Genomic DNA, 17703 nt, shown 5'->3' on the forward strand with positions numbered 1-17703 from the left:
GCTGAATTATATTGATGCTGTCCACTGAACTTTTTTATTGCCTGAGGGCTTAGAGCAGCAGAATCTGTATTCATGCCACTGAGCTTGCTGCTCATCAGTCTATTTTGCAGTATGAATCTGAAAGCCCCCGGCCTCCTTCTTAGCCCAGTGAGTTCCCGGTGCTTTCTACTTTGCCACATCATTACCTGGCTCAGTCCTGTTGGTCAGGCTGTCTTTACACGGATGAATAAATTTTGCTACTGTGCTCAAGTCAGGCTGAAAGTGTTCCTGAAGTGTACAGTAGCCATAGGCATTGTGGCCTTGGTGCTTTTGTGACCAGAAGCTTCTAATGAAGGACATGTTACTTGGAGTTTGGGGTGAGAGGTACACCCAGAATGCCTTATGGTGGTGTATATGTGTATGCTGTACCCTATTAAGAACTTGGATCCGTTCTCACTGATAGAAACAAGAATGGAGCAGGAGAATGCCTAAGTCTGCCTTTCTCACACACTGCTGCATCCACAGTGGGTACTGCCTTGCCAAAAGGGCAGCTGTGGGTGTGGGGTTCCTGGCTTGTGTGACAGCAGAGCCAGAATCAGTGGTGTTGAACTGGTTCCTGCTGTAGCACCTGGCTGTCAGATGCAGCAGGAGTGGGGGGAGCTGTGACAGCCCTGCGTGAACGAGTGAGGCACCGTAATGAGTGGAGAGCTGTGCTGTGCAGGGGCTTCCCGGTGGTGACCCAGAACCCTGTCTCAGCACATCCCCTGCTTTTGCAGTGTGCTTCTCTCAAGGAAGTTACCAACAAACCAGGGCTTGTTGCTGTGCTGGAAGCAGGTTGCTTCCTGCTGTCAGCAGCTTGATGCAGCAGTGCAGTGGGAATCTCTAATCCCAGCAGCCAGAGAGGAGCAGCTTTAACTACTGAATTGCGAAAAATCCACCAAATAGAAAGGGGAAAAAAATTAAAAAGCAAACCACCTGCGCACCCTGCACGGCAGGGGCAGCCGGAGCCGTGCCGCTACCGCTGGGCGGCGCTGCTGCGCGGATCAGCGCTGGTGTCTCCTCCGAGCCGCTAGGGGGCGCTCAACCGCCGGAGACGTGGCGGGTTCAGTGCGCAGGCGCGGGGCGGAGCCACTTGCCGTCGTGGAGCCCCCTGTCGGCGTGGCGGTGCGCGCTGCCGTCCCATGGTGCTGGCGTTCCTCCTGCCCCGGCTCTGCCGCCTGCAGCCCCGCCTCGCCATGAGCACCGGCACCTTCTCTCTGCAGCAGCCCCTCAACTACCGGGCGGGCGGCCGCGTGGAACCCGTTGACGGCCGGCAGACCGAGGATGTGTACGAGCCGGCCACGGGTACGTGCTGCCCGAACTTCTTCGGGGTTAACTCGTTCGTTTGCCTCGAGGGGGGTAGGATGGGTCGGCGCAAGACAGGTGGCGTAGCTGTGTGTGACGACGGGTCCTGGTGCTGGTGGTGGGAGGGTAACGAGCTCAAGAAGAAACCTGCAGAGATTGGAGCTGATGAGCGGCCGGAATGTGGCTGTGGAGGAGGGCAGGCTTTGGGTTTCACCTCCCGAGCTGCAGAGCTCCTCCACGACCGAGTGGGTTTGGGTGGGAGCCGTGAAGCTCTATGGTGGGACTGAGATCTCGGGCTTTTGCTGCAAGATAAGCCTTGTTTTGCTGGGATTTACTTCTTGTTTTGTGTTTACAACGTGCCCAGGCCGAGTGATAACCAAGCTGCTGTGCTCCGGGGAGAAGGAGGTGGACCTGGCCGTGCAGAGCGCCAAGAGTGCCTTCCAGACATGGAGCCGCATGTCGGGCATGGAGCGCTGCCGTGTGCTGCTGGAGGCTGCCAGACTCATCCGGGTACTGGACAGGGCTGTGTGTGCACCCAGCTGGCTCTGACCCTCTGTCCCCCTCCAGGAGCTCCAATGGAACGCAGGAGCTGAAAGCTACCTTTGCCCAGCAGATAATGGGATGCTTTGGGCAGGGCGCTTGGTCTTATCGTGCCGCTGTGTCCTATAGCTTCTTCCCTGCTTTGCTCTGTGAGAAGACGTAAAGCTGAAGCCATCCAGTGCAGATATTGCAAGGCATGCATTTTCCAAGCTGAAGTTGCGTAACTGACACATTCTTGAACTTTCAGCTTGACAGACCCTGCTGTCGTGATTGGAGTGTCTTTCTTTAGCAATAAAAAACCACCAGATAAACACATGAGAAACAGAGGGTACAGATATGCTGGCTTCATAACAAACTCGTTTGTGAGATAGCACATTCTTAGATGTCAAAATTAGTCCCCATCGAGACATTGGTAAGAAACCAAACCTCTCCCCAGTGTGTATGCAATGAGAACTGTTTTCTCTTTCAGTCAAACTTCTGCTTCTGCCAGACTTCCACAGCAGGGAATGTTTCTGCCTGGGATACAGTCTGCTAAAGGACGCTTCCCAGCTGCTTTGTTTTGCCGTCCTTCACTGAGTCCTCTGGATCTATTTAGATCCTTGCTGTTTGCTCTTTCCTCCACCTTATTTCTGTGCATTCCAATCACTGTTTACCATCTGTCTTCTCTGTTCAGGTTTGCTAATCTTTTAGATAAGCAGAGCTGTTAAGCAAGACTGCAGGAGCAGTGAACCCAGCAGCTGTCTGGCATTCACCTGTGATCAGTCGCCATTGGAAAATTGATTAATGGTAGTTGGGAATGTACATTTTAGGGATGATGATAGCTTGAGGCAAAGCCTCAGAGTTGTGCAGAGTTGTGGGAAGCTCCTTGTGGAGTGCTGCTATGGGCTTCTTTGATGTATAATCATTGTGGTGTTATCCTCACAGGAAAGGAGAGATGAAATTGCCACCTTGGAAACCATCAACAATGGGAAATCCATCTTTGAAGCCAGAGTGGATATTGACATATCCTGGCAGTGCCTGGAGTATTACGCAGGGCTGGCAGGATCTCTGGCCGGTGAGAACTTTATTGGAGTTTGCTCTTTACTTTTTGTCCTGGTGTTCCTTGGTTAACTTCTGCTGTACAAGAGCACCTTTGGCGTTGGTTTCTCTAAGAGATGCTTTTTCTGAAGATGCTGGAGTATTTTCAGAGATCTCTACTTAATGCTACTGTGCTTTGTGGGCCCTGACACACCTGTGAGCTTGCTGGGCATAAAAGCTGTGTCCGTTTCCAGTTTGAGATCTAACCTCAGGGGCTCTAACTGAACTGGAAGGGGCTTTGTTCTTCTCTTACTTCTGTCTGTTTGTCCTCTTTGCAGGTGAACACATCCAGCTTCCTGGGGGATCCTTTGGGTACACTCGCAGGGAGCCCCTGGGTGTGTGTGTAGGGATTGGAGCCTGGAATTACCCCTTCCAGATTGCCTGCTGGAAGTCTGCCCCAGCCCTGGCATGCGGTAATGACCCTAAAGCGGATCTCTTTTAGACCTTCTGCCTACTCAAGCTTCTCTTTGATGCCGGGGGATTCTGTGGGGGAGAGTGATTTGGAGGGTGGAGTTACAGACCCTGAGATTGCTTTGAAGGAGGCACTGAAGGATTTGCAGAGCCTCCAGGAAGGAAGAACAGGAAATGTGAATCTGACAGATGCTGAGGGGGCAGTGAGTGCATCAGGAAAGAGACTGATGGCTTGGCTGTGTACCAGGGACAAATGTCTCTGGAAATGTCTGCAGTACAGGACCAACATCCCCATCTCCCCAACCTTTCCCAACAGGAGATGCAGTTCTCTCCGTTCTTTGATTGCAGAGAGTTCAGCTAAAAATGTTTCCTCTTCTCTTTGGTGGAGAGATTTTTGACATCAGCAGAAACAAATTCATTCTTTACAGTGAGGTGACGGAGCACTGGAACAGGCTGCCCAGGGAGGTTGTGGAGTCTCCTTCTCTGGAGATGTTCAAGACCTGCCTGGATGCCTACCTGTGCAACCTGCTGTAGGGAACCTGCTTTGGCAGGCAGTTGGACTTGATGATCTCTGGAAGTCCCTTCCAACCCCTGCAATTCTGTGATTGTATTGGGTGGGTTTTTTGTCTGTTTTTTTTTCCCTAAGCACTTTGGTTGTTAACCCACCTTGCTTCTGTCTGGGTTCCTTTAGGCAACGCTATGGTCTTCAAGCCCTCTCCTTTTACCCCCATTTCTGTGCTGAAGTTGGCAGAGATCTTCACAGAGGCTGGTGCTCCTAAGGGGCTCTTCAATGTGGTGCAGGGTGGAGCGGCCACAGGACAGTTCCTCTGCCACCACCCAGATGTGGCCAAAATCTCTTTCACTGGCAGCGTGCCCACTGGTGTCAAGGTGGGAACTGGGGGGAACACGAGGGGTTGTGCACCAGCCTTCCTAGTGTGCTGGGGAGCTTGATGTGCGTGAGGAGTGTAAGGATATGGTGTGAGTTGGCATGCCTGGGGACAAGCAAGGAGCTTGAAGTGTTATGCTGGAGTCCCAGTTAGTGCACTGGGCATGAGCTCAAGCACTTAGGGCTTTCAGAGCGGCCCCTTGGTTGTCTTCACTCGTTCATTTGAGGGCTCTGAGTTGCTCAAGTGAGCATCCACATGGGGAGGAGGCTGCATGAACCAGCTGGGAAAATGTGTGAACGTTTCTGGCAGTGATAGTTCAGCTGGACTGCGTGCAGCCTGCTGGTTTCAGAAGTAGCCTACTTCCTGTGAATTTCCCACCCTCCATTTAGTCTAATCAAATGAAATGTTCCTAAAAATATTTTACGAATAAATTGAGGTTTGAGAAAAAGGGAAATGTTGCCCTTTGAACCCTCCCTGCAGCCTCCTTGTTGGCCGTGCATCACTTGTCTCTTTGTCCTTATCAGATCATGGAGATGGCAGCTAAAGGGATCAAACCAGTGACCTTGGAGCTGGGGGGCAAATCCCCCCTTATCATCTTTTCAGACTGCTCCCTGGAGAACGCCGTGAATGGAGCCCTCATGGCCAACTTCCTCACACAGGGAGAGGTGTGTATCCATGGGGCAAGGCTGTGGTTTGGGACCAGAGACAGCTGTCGAGGTAGCCAACCTGTCCTTCTGTAGTGAGGGATGCCCTGAAGCTGCTATCTTGCCACACATCTCCCTGTGCAGTGTCACAAAGGAACCTCCAGTGCAGGGTGTCCCAGCAGGGCATGGACACCTGTACCATTTTCCCTGAAGTGGAGCCTCTCTGGCACCCAGTACCCAGATCAGAGCAACTACTCCTGTGCCCTGGGTTCCACTTTGGAGCACAGAGTTCAGAAGCAGTTTCCTCTGGAGAGGGAGCAGGTCCCAGTCCAGTATGCTGAGCCATACCTTTCTGGGGCTCTGTTGGCCCCAAGTTTGGGTTCTTCATGTTTTCTGCAGGTTTTGTTGGCAAACTGTGTACCTGTTTCACCTCTGGGAACTGAACAGTCAGCTTATCTGCCGGTGACACACTATAGCCACCTGGTGGCATCAGTGGAGCTGTATCCAGAATAGACTGTCCCATGCAGTCAGGAGCAGAATTGTCTGCTGTCCCTGGAACTTCACTGTCCCCAGGTCAAGCTGGCTGTTTTTTAGCAGCTGTGAAGGGCCTTTTCTGAGAGTCTGTAGCAGAACCCATGCATGAAAGACTGCAAAGTGCTGTGTTCTGAGCAGCTTGCTCTGTATTCCAGGTGTGCTGCAATGGCACGCGGGTGTTTGTGGAGAGGAAAATACTGGACACTTTCACAAAGGAGGTGGTGAAACGCACCCAGAAAATCAAAGTTGGAGACCCACTTCAGGAAGACACACGGATGGGAGCCCTCATCAACCGGCCCCACCTGGAACGTGTCCAGCGCTTTATAAAGCAGGCAAAGGAGCAGGTGAGATTGTGATGCTGCCTTGTGTCAGCCCTCAAATGTCTCCTGTTCTTTCCAGACAAGCAGACTGGGCTGGAAAAGAGGAAGTGTGAATGAAAGCCCTGATCTGCTAGTGATGCTCCATCAGCATACCTGACCTGGAGAGGCACCAGAGGAGGCCCTGATGTGGTTCCTTGGATGGGAGAGTAAATCTGGCAGCGAGCGTTGGCCAGCCAGAGCTGCAACAGCCGGGCAGGATGGCATGGCCATGCCTGCCTACTTTCTGCTTGCCTCTCTTTCAGGGTGCTCAGGTGTTGTGCGGGGGAGACCTGTATGTACCAGATGACCCGAAGCTGAAGAATGGCTTCTACATGCAACCATGCGTGTTAGGTACGATCCTTCCTGTTAGTGGCATTGTGTGGATGTTGCTGAGTTTCTTCTAGATGAAGCTGTGTGCCTATATTTCTGAATGCCTGTGGTGTGGGCAGGCACTTCTACAGGTGTACCAGAGGTAGCTGTGGAACCTGGAGCAGCAGCTGTGTAGTGCTGAGTGCTGTCTCGAAGGCTCTGTGGGTTGCAGAATGCACAGGCTCTGCCACTAACTTCCTTCTGAATGCTGCCATGCTTCCAGGGAACTGCAGAGACGACATGACGTGTGTGCAGGAAGAGATCTTTGGGCCTGTCATGTCCATTCTGCCATTTGATACAGAGGAGGAGGTCGTGGAGAGAGCCAACAACACCAAATTTGGCCTGGCAGGCGGTGTCTTTACCAGGTACAGCTGGGAAGCGGTCTAGGGAGGGGAGGAGTAGGGAAAAGCAGCAGCAACTTGATGTTCCTCTCACAGTGTTTGGCATGGGCATGGATATCCTCCTCCAGGAAGGCTGTAGCAAGACAATGCCAGAAGGGAACTTCTTAAATGACTGCATATCACCTCCTGTTTTTTCCTGAGGAGGTTAGGTGGGCCCAGCTGTCCTTCAGGCTCCTTCCAACCTGCACTTGGCCAGCTGCCTGCCTGCCTGCACCTCCAGGAGACATTCACCAGGAGCCTGCCATGCTGCTGAATGTGTGCAAAGATGGCTCTTGGCTGCTTGCCGGAGTCTGCTTTGCTGGTGTCCTTGTCCTGCCCTCTCAAATGAAGTACTGTGCTGAGCGTCCTTGGGAATTAGGTGTTGTATCCTCTGAGTAGGGCAAGCTGGGCTCTAAAAACCACTGCAACCTGCTGGGGGTCTCGGGGATAAGGGGGTGAAAGGGCTGCAGCTGAGCTGCCGTTTTCCTGCAGGGATATCCAGAAGGCTCACAGGGTCGTGGCTGCTCTCAAGGCTGGGATGTGCTTCATTAACAACTACAACATCAGCCCTGTGGAGCTGCCTTTCGGGGGATACAAGTCATCAGGTGAGCAATGCTTGGCTTTCCCTGGACTCAGCTTCTGTATGTCTGTGATGGCAGATGTGAGCAGCCTGTTGCTGGGGCAGACAGGCACAGTGATTGCCTCTAAGGCACGGATACCACACCGGGAAATGAAAGGGAAGCTGTGGAAGGGTTCACGGCTTTGTACAGAGTGAGCACAGAGGTGAGCTTTAATATACACAGCCTTCCTTGCTGCTAAGCTCATCCAGTTCTTGGTCGGGAGCGCTGCCATGAGGTGTGCTGCACTTGTGCTTTGAGTGTGGCTTGTGTTCTCCCCAGCATGGCTGTGTGCTGGTTATGAGTGGTGTTTGGCACTGCCTGTTGCACTCACTTCTGCCCTGTCCCTGCAGGATTTGGCAGAGAGAATGGGCGGGCAGCCATCGAGTATTACTCGCAGTTGAAGACTGTCTGCGTGGAGATGGGTGATGTGGAATCCGTGTTTTAGTGGCTCTGAGGCCATCTGAGGAGAAATGTGGATCATTTACACAGCAGTAAAGTGCCCTAAAATTGTAAGTGCCTGGGAGTGGGGCAGAATGAGAGCAGCTCTTAGCCATCCTGCTTCTGCAAGGGCAGCATACACACACAGCTCGGTCTGTGGGCCTCCTCTGTGCTCTCTAGTGGAAGATGGGGACCTCAGACCAGGAGACAGTGACCTGGCTTTCAGCAGCAGCACCTGCAGCTACCAGAGGCTTGGTAGTGGCAGAGCCCCAGCCCAGGCTGCTTCACCCAGTGCACCTTGAATGCTGTTGTCCTTCACCCTTAGTTAATTCCAGTTCTGGCTTCTTAGCAAGTGTGACCCTGCTCAGTATGTGTAAAAGCTCTCAGGCACGTTAACATCCAGTAACTCTTGGCTCTGTCTCTTCTCTGGCTGTGTAAAAGCCTTCAGGTTAGGATTTGTTTCTCTAGCACACTTGTGAACATAAGTTCTGTGCCTTTTATGTGTGCCTCACAATACTGTGGGGATGGTGAGCTGATGCTGCTTCAACAGGCACTGCTGCAGATAGCCTCCACACACAGTGCACAGCGTAACAAGAATGATAGTGAGCTCTAACATGAGACAGATTGCTGCCTGTCTTAATCAAAAGCTGTTTGATTTCCTTTCTCTGGGCCTTCCTTTATAAACATGGTAATTCTGTGATGACAAAATAGCAAATTTAAATGTTTGCTCACATCTTTTCTTTTGTAGCAATCAAATAAATACTAACTCTGGAACATCTTATTGGAGAGTACATGATGTGAGGAGTCCAGAAAAAGGATTTGAGTGTGAACTGGGCTGTTGCTGGATAGGTTAAACAAATGGTTTATAGGATTGCTTTTCATTCACCAAAGTCAGAAAAGCTGGAGCATCCCTGCCTGATCGGTCCCATAAAATCAGAATCGTGCTGGTTTTCTGCCAGACTTCTTTAGCTGGCCCTCTGTAACTTCAGAATGAAAGTGCAGAACTGACAACTTCATTTTATTGAATGAGGAGGGAAAAAAAACAGGCAATGAAATGTTCTACAACAAGAAATCCCTCTGGTTTCCCAGGCAGCCATGATGATGGTCAGTTAGTCCGGGCAGATCCAACCAAGGTGCTGGAAAGCTGAATACACACCTGTGCCCACCAGCCCAATGAGTGCAGCTGAACCAAGGGCCCCTCTCCTTCGATTTTTTGGCTCTGGAAAAGGACACGTCTTGTCAGTTCAACAGCAGTAGCCAGCTTTCTCAGCCAGGCTGCTCCCAGCACTGCAGGGCTGCTTCCACCTTCCCAGCACTTGAGGTAATACAAGTGTATTTAGCTTTCGCAGACCTTCAGAAAGGAAGGCTGGGACACTGCTCTGCGTGTGACAGACCAGAACCAAGTGCAGTGCAAAGTCAGATGCCCCAAGTTATTCATCCCCCCTAGTGCGGTTTGTTTCAAGTCACTGTGCAAGTAGTGGCCTAACATACTTGGAGTCAGTTAGGCTCCTTCCCCTTGGGCAGGGAATGTGTGTGCAATAGTCAAAAATACCATCAAAGATTAGCCTCTCCTGAAAGAGGGAGCAGGACCTAGACATTAATCTGGGCACAACGGCAACTACCAGCTTGTGCTGTGCAGCTGCCCTCTGTCTGTGTCTGTTATTAAAGTAGCGCTCTTAATAACAGCAGGAAAAACACAATGCAGAGGTAGCAGTTTGTGGACCTGCACTGTGACTGGAAGCTTTATGCTGCCTGTTTGGCAGGAACTGGAGAAAAGAGCCCAGACATCACAGGAGGAGGCTTTAGTTTCTAAGCACCTTCTGTTCTACAGGGTAAAGACCCACCTCCTGTGTAGTATCCGTGGGCATACAGGAGTCTGCCAAGGATCCAGGCAATGCTGAGCCCTGTGGAAATCCGCTGGAGAGAAAGGAGAAGCATTAAAGTTGTGGAGACTTGCTGCTTGCACCTGCTCAGCTGTTAGAGCAGCCCTGCTTCAAGGAGTGACCACAAACTACAGCGTGGGTCCTGGCCCTGCTACAACAACTGGGAGTCAGCCTGGGAGAGGTGTGTGGCTGATAGTGGAAGCCACAGTGAGTCGGATTGGAATCGCTTTCATGACACCTATGGTGCTGTGCTGCAGAGCCTTCCCAAGTGCTGCTTTGTTGCTGCAAGCAGGTGTATGTGTTTGCAACACCTGCAGCAGGAGGACTTCCACACTGCCTCTTCATTTAGAGCATGATGCAATGTGACATCAGTTTGCTAGATTTACTTAATGCTCCTTCCTTTCCTTTCTGAAAAGAAACTTTCAAGAAGAACCTGATATGTCTGTCGGTGGTGAAGAAAATCTGCTGGCTTTAGTCTCTCCCACATGCCTGCCTCCTCAAAAGTATTCTACAGCTTTCATTTTGAAACAATCTAGGCTTTTTTTTTTTTTATCATCCTCCACATGCTTCCTTTGGTGGTGAAAGTGGGTGGGAAGATTGAAATGTTCCTCAGCTATTCTTATCAGACAAACTCTTCTTTAAAGTGCGTGTTTAAAAGGAGGTGAAAGGTTCCCACCCTCTATAAAAACAGCTGCTGATTAGTCCTGCAGGCTTGAGAGAACCAGACAAGGTTGTGTGGACACTCCTCACTTGCAAATTGGAGGCTGTGGATGCTTCAGTTTGTCTGACAAAGAACCCTTATGGGGAGGAAAGAGGCTTACTGGCTGAAGCATCAGTGGTGAAAGTACTTGTGGTTCCACTGCATGGCATGGCTGTGGAATGAGGTGGGGTTAGGAAACAGCCTGGCTGCCTTCAGCTGGGTGAGCTTGGCCTCGTGCCTGCTCTGAGTCACAGAGTAAGTTCAGTTGTGTGGACCTGCATGCCACAGTCACTTACCGGGTGGTAGATTCCACCAGTGGCTAAGAAGAACAGGAAGGAAGGGTAAACTTCCAGTCTGAAAATAAGAAAGAACGTTATACTTGTCTTCAAGTGGCCTGTAAAGAGGATATCTAGAAATGCAGTTGCAAACATCCCCTGCCAGGGTACTTGATGGGCCTGACTTGTTAGTCTTCATGCTCCATGCTGTGGCCAGAAATTGAGGCACAAAATGAAGTGCAGCACACACAGACTTCCATAGACTTCAGCTCTGTCTGAGGCCACCCATCCGCTCTTTTCCATTTTGTGCCTTGACCCACTGCTAAATACAGCCTACCACCAGCTAAACCAGTTGTTCCTCCCAGCACCCTTTGCTGTAGCACTGCAGCCTGGCTCCTGTTAGCTGTGGCAGTACAAACTCACACGTGGTACTCACGTGTTCTGGTGCGCACGCTGGATGCAGTTGAATATTTTCCCATTCTCAGGATCTGTGCTGTACATGGTTGGATACTGCCAAAGAAAGCCAAGAGCAGAAGATAAGCAAGTGCAGCCAACCTCCTCCAGCAGCATGGTGCACGTGCTGCATCTCCTCAGGGAGCGCAGTGCTGTGCTGCTGCTTGGAGAACTGACTTGCTGTGGCAAGTTAGAGCCTGACTCCCTGCCCACAGCTCCTTGTGTGAAACTGCTTTGCTCCCTGTATGCTTGTGTTCCACTGAGATGCCCTTGTTCCCAACATCACGTCTGTCCTCTCTGCAGGGAGAAAGACTGTGTGGTTTCTTGCTCATCATAGTTTCTGAAGCTGAAAGTCTTGTGATTTCAGCTGTCTCGGCTCAGTGCCAAGCATCTTATCTGCCAAACCCTGATTTCTGCCTTGTCTGCTCCAGTCTGGAGAGCTAGAATGCCAGCTTCATCCCTTCTGCACTCACACTGTGGGGCAGGAGGAGTCAGCAGGTCAACCCAAAATAACCAAGGTGTCACCACGCTTATCTACAGAGGTGCAGCTAAGGCAGGCAAGGGCTGTATGCCCTTCTGGGTTGGGGAGGGGAAAAAAAAGAGAAGGAGCAATAAAGCAGGCTGGCTGGCGCTCCTCTGCAAACAGGCTGTGATATCCCTGGTCCCTCTGCTTGAGGCTGAAAAGGGGGACTCACCTCCACATTGTACTTCTTGCGTGCCTTCCCCACGTTCACAGCGAGATGCATCACCAAGACGAAGCTGGCAGCCCCTGTCAGGATCACGTAGCCATACTCTTTGGAGAGAACAGCCATCTTGGTGCTGGGAGAAAAAGAGAGCCCGTTACTATTGCAGGGTGTGACTGGAGCTCAACACATGTAGAAGTGTGCGTGTGTACGTGTCTGGGCCTAACAATTGCTGAGAGTTATCCTAGCACAAGAACTGGCTGAAGAAAAGGTCCCATCAGCTCTGGCTGTCTGACCACATCCCGTAGCACTCCTGTCCTCTCTAATGCACCAAAGGCTCCTCCCTTCCTGCAGCCTGGTCCTTGTGCTGCCTGAAATCAAGGAGAGGTGGTGGGCGCTGCTGTAACTCATCCTGTCCTGTGCTCAGGATGCAGGCACGACCTGCACTTGCAGAAATGACTCCACAGTCAGATTAGAGACCAGGTCAGCAAATCTGATTATGTCACTGTGTGAAGCTCGTTTAACTCCAGCCTGAGTAGCGTGGCCAGTTCTTGTCCCACCACCCTATAAAGCTTAGAGCATAAATTGGGAATGGGTCAGATGTTCAAATATCTACAACAGCTTCTATGTGGGAAACAACCCAGCAAGCCAAGACTCTGGGATAAAGAGAGCAAACAAACAAGGTTGTATTCAAAAAGTCTAAAAGCTAGAGAAGGTGGACAGAAACTGCTGGTTCACTTCTGACAGTGGAACTAGAGGTCACCAAACGCAGCCAGGGCAGAGACTCAGAACAAAGCAAAGATGTTTTTTCATTCAGTAGGAATTAAATCTATGTAATTCCCCACTAAAGGATGCTGCAAACACAAGCCATTGCCATAAATTCAAAGTGAAGACCAGGCATGATGTGGGAATGAGAGACAAGTTGGAAATTAAACTTTAACCAAAGCCTATTTCAGCGATGCAAGGCTTTGGTGCCTCTGGCACTGTCCCAGCAGCACAATCTGACAGTGTGAGGGAAAAGCATCACACCTCAACAAGGAAGCAGTGCAGCCAGCCCTCGTATTGCAACAGCACCAATGCTCCTCACAAAGGATCAATCTTAAGGGAGCAAAGGTTTTTACCTCTTAATTGCAAAAAGATTATGGCTGGTGGAGCAAGAAGAAACCTGCTGGTTTTGTCCACATGCAGTTTGGTAAAGAAATATTAATAAGAATGCTGGAAAGCCTTAAGTAATCAAAAAATATCAGCTGCACCCATATGTAATAGAGGTGAGCACCTTAGGGATGGCACATAGAAGGTGTGGGACATTCCCTGACCTGGCAGAACAGGTCAGTTGTTTTACTTCCCCCTTCACATTCCAGGCTTGTCCTTGGCCTCAGCAGCAAGGACAAAGCCTTTTGCTTTCATAAAGCTGTAAGTTGGGATTTTATCTTTTATGTTGGTAGCAAAAAGCACCGTTTGGTTGCAGTAAGCATTAAGCCAGATGTTACAGAGTGCTACTCGTGCTACTGATCTAAAGCCAAACAGTAAGCCTGTGCTCCCGTAACCTGAAGCTAAAGCAAATCAAAGTCATCATGACTTTCAGTTCCCTGCCTGCACGCCTTGTGGCTGCTTCCTGATGCTTTTGCAGCTCAGCAACCTTTGTCCACAGCTGCAAGGACTCTGCTGACAAGTACTACTGCCCTGCACAAGCCTCAATTTTTATCTTCCACGCAGCAATGGCTCAGGCTGGACCCACACAGCCGAGGGACACCGGAGCATGACACAGCACAGGCTGAGGAATGCAAAAGTGCTCCCAGCAACAATTCTTCCCAGGTTTGCTGCATATAGAATCACAGAATGGTCTAGGTTGGAAGGGACCTTTAAGACCATCTAGTTCCACCCCTCCTGCTGTAGATAGGAATGCCTCCCACCAGACCATGTTGCTTGCAGCCCCATCCAGCCTGGTTTTGAATGTTCCAGGGAGGGGGCATTCACAACCTCGCTGGGCAACCTGTGCTAGTGTCTCACCATCATCACAGTAAAGAATTTCTTTCTCATACCTAGTCTAAATCTATCGTCTTCCAGTTTAAAGCCATTTTCCCTCATCCTGTCGCTTCCTGCCTTTTTATATAAAAAGTCCCTCCCCAGCTTTCCTGTAGGCACTTTAATCCTATATTCATACGTAACCAACTATAATCGCAACTGTTATGAATCAGCAGAGCTAACGAAGCCTCCCCATGCAGAGCCACGCTCGGGTTCTGATCGCACCACCAGCCCAGCCTTCCAACCCAGCCTGCAGAGCCCTTTGTCCCGCCTGGGGGGGGGGGGGGGGAGTTCCCCCGCACCGGCTCTATTTTTCCCCCACTTCACCACGCTCAGACATCAGCCTACCGAACTCCCGGAAGCTCCGCTACGCCCCGCGGCAGCAGCCCGGCCCGCACTCACCACAGCCTGCGGCGCAGAGCAGCCCGGGACGCCGCGGGGCGGAGCGGGGCCGGGCCTGGTCTGGCCGCGCCCCCAGGCGGGGCGCACCGCGCCGGGCTGCGAGAGGGGGATTGGCCGGGGGAGAACGGCGGGACTTCGTATGGGGGCGAGGGCGCGTTTTGTCTGCTGCGTGTTCCTTCCTATTACTGCCATGCACTCTAAATAATAAAAAGCGCCGGCGCTGCTGCCCGGAGGTGTGGGTGCCCCATCCCTGGAGGTGCCCCCACGCCATTAATGTGCCCCGAGCAGCTGAGCTGGGAGCAGACAGCCCATGGGGTGAGGATCTTTAAGGTCTCTTGCAACCTAAACTATTCTGTGGTCCTAGGATTTCAGCTTTGATTCGCGGTCGGCAGACCTGCCGCAGTTTAATGGCTGTATTAACGGCGTATTAATTTGTATCGTGCCTGCTAAAATCCCGCTTTTCCCTTTTCCTCCATCAGATCCAGCTGGTTTCGGATGAGAAGCCAATGCTTCACACGTGCAGCCACTGCACTTGTTCAAGTAAGCAGACACCACTCCTGGCAATTACCTGTGCTAGTGATATGAAGGATCTTATTTACACCTCCCTTTGTTCTGCCCTGAACGTGCAGCCCTGGGACTTGGGACGGAAACACAAGCCATCTCCAAGAACACTTGGATTGCATGTGAGAGGTATTTCTTACATTCAAAATAAAGTCACTTCTAGGGTTATGTGACACAAAACTTGGTTCTGTAAATGCTCACAGTCCAGTGGAGGTACAGGGGGACCGGTGGTGTCTTCTGCTGTAACAGGTAGAATGGAGAAGCAAGAAGGACCCAGTGGGATCCCAGGCCCACAGAAGACCTGCTCTGAACCTCTCTGTTCTGCCTTTCCACAGCAGAGGCTCTCAGATTCCCTGTAGCAGAAGTAAGCTATCTAGGCTGCCCCAGTGTGGCCAAAAAGGCCCTGGTGAGCTCCCTGGCTGCTGGGACCTGTCCCTGTGGCAGGACAGGCTGCATGCTGGCCCTGCTTTTCCGTGGTCTCGTGAGAAAGCAGGATTGTAAATGCTGCTGGTTGCTGCATGGCACTGTCCACACCTCCTGTGGCTCACACTGAACATTTTGCCAAAGTCCTGAGTCTCACTGGAAGAAGAAACGCAGCGGTGGCACTGTGAGTAAAACTGGAGCACAGAGAATATCTTCTCTTGTGGCTTTATTTCACTTCAAAAAATTTGCGTATAAAGTTTGGGAAATCACTCAGAAGGGCCTGCCTTCAGTTCCCAGGACAGCATCCGGAAAGGTTTGTAGGGCTGACCCTAAGTGGCTGCATCTTTCTCCTCTTCTTCCTCCTCCTCCTTTGAACTGTGGATTTGGTAGATGACGGCACAGATGCCAGCCAGCCAGGCCACCACAGTGCCAGCAAAGAATATGCAGAAGCCAATGAAACACAGAAAGATGTAGTCGTGCTTGTGCAGGTGGGTCTGGCAGCTGGAGTACAGCTGTACCTCTGCTGCAGGCATCTTCAAGGCACGAAGGGCTTCTGGTGTGTAGCAGGTGATGTTGTTGGCGTCTGCAGAGGAAAAAAGCAAAGCAAAACTCTTTTGCCTGTGTCTAAGACACTAGTGAGCAGGAAACATCACTGCTAGAAGAGTGATGGAGGAGTTTGCTAAACTGCTGGAAAATTTCTCCACGCTTCATGTCCTTCTCCCTTCATAGCCTAGGAGAAATCAGCCAGAGTTTGGCCAAGCCACAACCACCAGCCTGCCAGAATGATTTCCGTGGCAGTGCCTCCAAGGAAAATATTTCTGTTTGGATTATTATGGCACTGTTTGGATTATGACAAACTGCAGTAGCTGTGCTGTTCATCTCTGCTGATCGAGCACTTTTGTTTCAATATAAGAGCATTTGTCATTATTTTAAAGCCTCAAACACCTTTTTAAGTGACAAGGCTAAAGGGAAAGAGGTCTTTTTAGACTAGAGCCATAAGGCTTGCACACTGGGAGTCAAGTTTGGAAACTGGAGTGGTTTGCAATTAGGCACAGTTTCACCTGCAACTGTGAGAGAGGGGAAACTCAGGAATGATTCAGTTCCAGGGAAATACTGCCTATGTCCTGTCAAATTCCAGTGCAGGCTGTGAGATAATAGATGCTGGCTTTCCTTTCTGAACACAGGCAGTATTTGAGCTAATGGGACAGGATCAACAATGGAGAGCTCAGGGCTGGAGGGGCTGTTCCAGGGAGGTGAGGAGAGAGAGGAACAGACCAGCACTGCAAGCATTTCTACTGATCACAAAGGGGACTAATTGGCCACTACAGACACACCAACACTGCAACAGCAACAGAAGATCAGAGCAGATGGAGAAAAGGCAGGACATTCAGAGAAATAGCTTTCCCGGAGCATATCTGCCCTGAGCCAGCTGCTCATTCTTGGCATTGTGGCGGCAGGGTGCTGTGACTCATAGGCACAGTGATACCTCCTGAGCCTGCTGCCAGGTGTTTTGTACCTCCCCTACTGTCCTGAGGATGTGAGCAAGTGTGACTGAGGGTGGAAAGTGTGTAGCCCTGCTGCTCTGATCAGTGCTTTGTGCAACAGCTGATGGTGAGATGCGTGGCTGACAGGCAGTGGCGCTGCCCCAATGAGCTGAATGAAAAGAGATCAGAGGGTCCTGTCCATTCCACCCAGGAACAGAACGGAGAGGAGAGGAATCCTGCTCACACAGCCCTCACCTGGAAAATGAACTCTGCTCTCTGTCATCCAGGTGATGAAGTCCAAAAAGGAACAGTTGCAGTGCCACAGGTTGTCAGAAAGCCCCAGAATCCTCAGGTTGGGCAGGACCTGGACGGTGCTGGCATCTAGGAATGTTAAACCAGTCCGGCTCACATCCAGGTGCCTCAGCCAGGTGTTGTTGGCAAAAGCATCCTTCTCTATTGCTACAAGGTTGGGATTGTCCGAGATCTTCAACACAACCAGGCTGAGGAGCTGTGAGAAGGTGCTGAAGGTGACCTGCGTCAGGTTGTTGAAGCTGAGGTCCAGGTAGACGAGCTTGACCACACCAACGAAAGTGAAATCCAGGTCATCTCCCAACAGGTTCTTCCGGCAGTCCAGGTACACCAGATCCGCCAGGAAGCTCAGTTCCACCGCCGGCAGGTACGAGACGTTGTTTGCCGCCAGGATCAGCTGCCTCGTGTCCAGCGGGATGGCTGCGGGGAACTCCTGCAGCTGCCGTCCGGTGCAGTTCACCTCCAGGTACCGACAGCTGCACCCACTCGGGCAGCCGCTATTCCCCGATGCCATCCCCATCCCCAAGAGGAACACGAGGCCCAGGGGCCGCCATCTACCTGCGGGAGACATGGCCCGCCGCTCCCGCACCGCTCAGCCCCCGGGGGACCGCGGCAGGAGACGCTGAGGAGACGGGTGTCCGCTGGGACGTGCTCTACATCGGCGACTCACCTGACTGGCTGGCAGGCTGCCCGGCTGGAAGCCGAGCCCAGCTTCGCGGCTCTCTGCGCGCAGAAGGGCGGAGTAGCGCCTCGCTACGCCACCGTAGCTGCGATGCCAGCAGCCGGGCGCCACTCTGAGAGCTCTCCGGCCAACCAAAGTTTTCAAACCACCGCTCCTTTCGGCTTTGCCGAGCGGATGCAAGCCCCGGACCCGCCTTCCCGGCGCAGGCCGGTAGCCGTCACGCAGCTGCGGGCGCGAAGCG

The 17703-nt window shown here is 51.7% G+C and overlaps 3 protein-coding genes across 9 annotated transcripts; 1 reads left to right on the forward strand and 2 right to left on the reverse strand.

Annotated features, from left to right (window-relative positions):
- The first annotated feature begins 1126 nt into the window (after nt 1-1126).
- ALDH9A1 (aldehyde dehydrogenase 9 family member A1) lies at nt 1127-14732 on the forward strand. Of its 6 annotated transcripts, XR_006179350.1 has the most exons (13): nt 1128-1323; nt 1688-1833; nt 2788-2917; nt 3219-3353; nt 4043-4239; nt 4763-4903; nt 5572-5760; nt 6039-6126; nt 6368-6509; nt 7017-7129; nt 7495-7653; nt 14483-14543; nt 14633-14732. XR_006179350.1 is itself a non-coding variant. In XM_042873383.1 (11 exons), the coding sequence occupies exons 1-11, from the start codon at nt 1161-1163 to the stop codon at nt 9416-9418; spliced, it is 1449 nt and encodes a 482-aa protein (XP_042729317.1). In that variant the 5' UTR covers nt 1127-1160; the 3' UTR covers nt 9419-9996. The 6 variants fall into 6 exon arrangements, 3 of the variants coding, with proteins under 3 accessions (XP_042729317.1, XP_042729318.1, XP_042729316.1); XR_006179349.1 differs by having other exon boundaries at nt 14483-14732; XR_006179348.1 differs by lacking the exons at nt 14483-14543; nt 14633-14732 and adding an exon at nt 9414-9996.
- Nucleotides 8580-14050, reverse strand: MGST3 (microsomal glutathione S-transferase 3). 2 transcript variants are annotated; one of them, XM_042873387.1, is made up of 6 exons: nt 14004-14050; nt 11589-11712; nt 10877-10950; nt 10462-10519; nt 9427-9499; nt 8580-8801 (listed from the first exon to the last, which is right to left on the reverse strand). In XM_042873387.1, exons 2-6 carry the CDS (start codon nt 11703-11705, stop codon nt 8692-8694), a joined length of 432 nt encoding a protein of 143 aa, XP_042729321.1. In that variant the 5' UTR covers nt 11706-11712; nt 14004-14050; the 3' UTR covers nt 8580-8691. The 2 variants fall into 2 exon arrangements, with proteins under 2 accessions (XP_042729321.1, XP_042729320.1); XM_042873386.1 differs by having other exon boundaries at nt 13950-14033.
- A 464-nt stretch (nt 14733-15196) lies between the features above and the next one.
- On the reverse strand, nt 15197-17533 carry LRRC52 (leucine rich repeat containing 52). The gene is made up of 2 exons (XM_042873385.1): nt 16727-17533; nt 15197-15570 (listed from the first exon to the last, which is right to left on the reverse strand). The coding sequence occupies exons 1-2, from the start codon at nt 17349-17351 to the stop codon at nt 15317-15319; spliced, it is 879 nt and encodes a 292-aa protein (XP_042729319.1). The 5' UTR covers nt 17352-17533; the 3' UTR covers nt 15197-15316.
- Between the last annotated feature and the right edge of the window lie 170 nt (nt 17534-17703).

The sequence above is a fragment of the Lagopus leucura genome, unplaced genomic scaffold, assembly GCF_019238085.1.
Source record: "Lagopus leucura isolate 7727_CA_CO unplaced genomic scaffold, USGS_WTPT01 Super-Scaffold_100009, whole genome shotgun sequence".
Classification (NCBI taxonomy): Eukaryota; Metazoa; Chordata; class Aves; order Galliformes; family Phasianidae; genus Lagopus; species Lagopus leucura.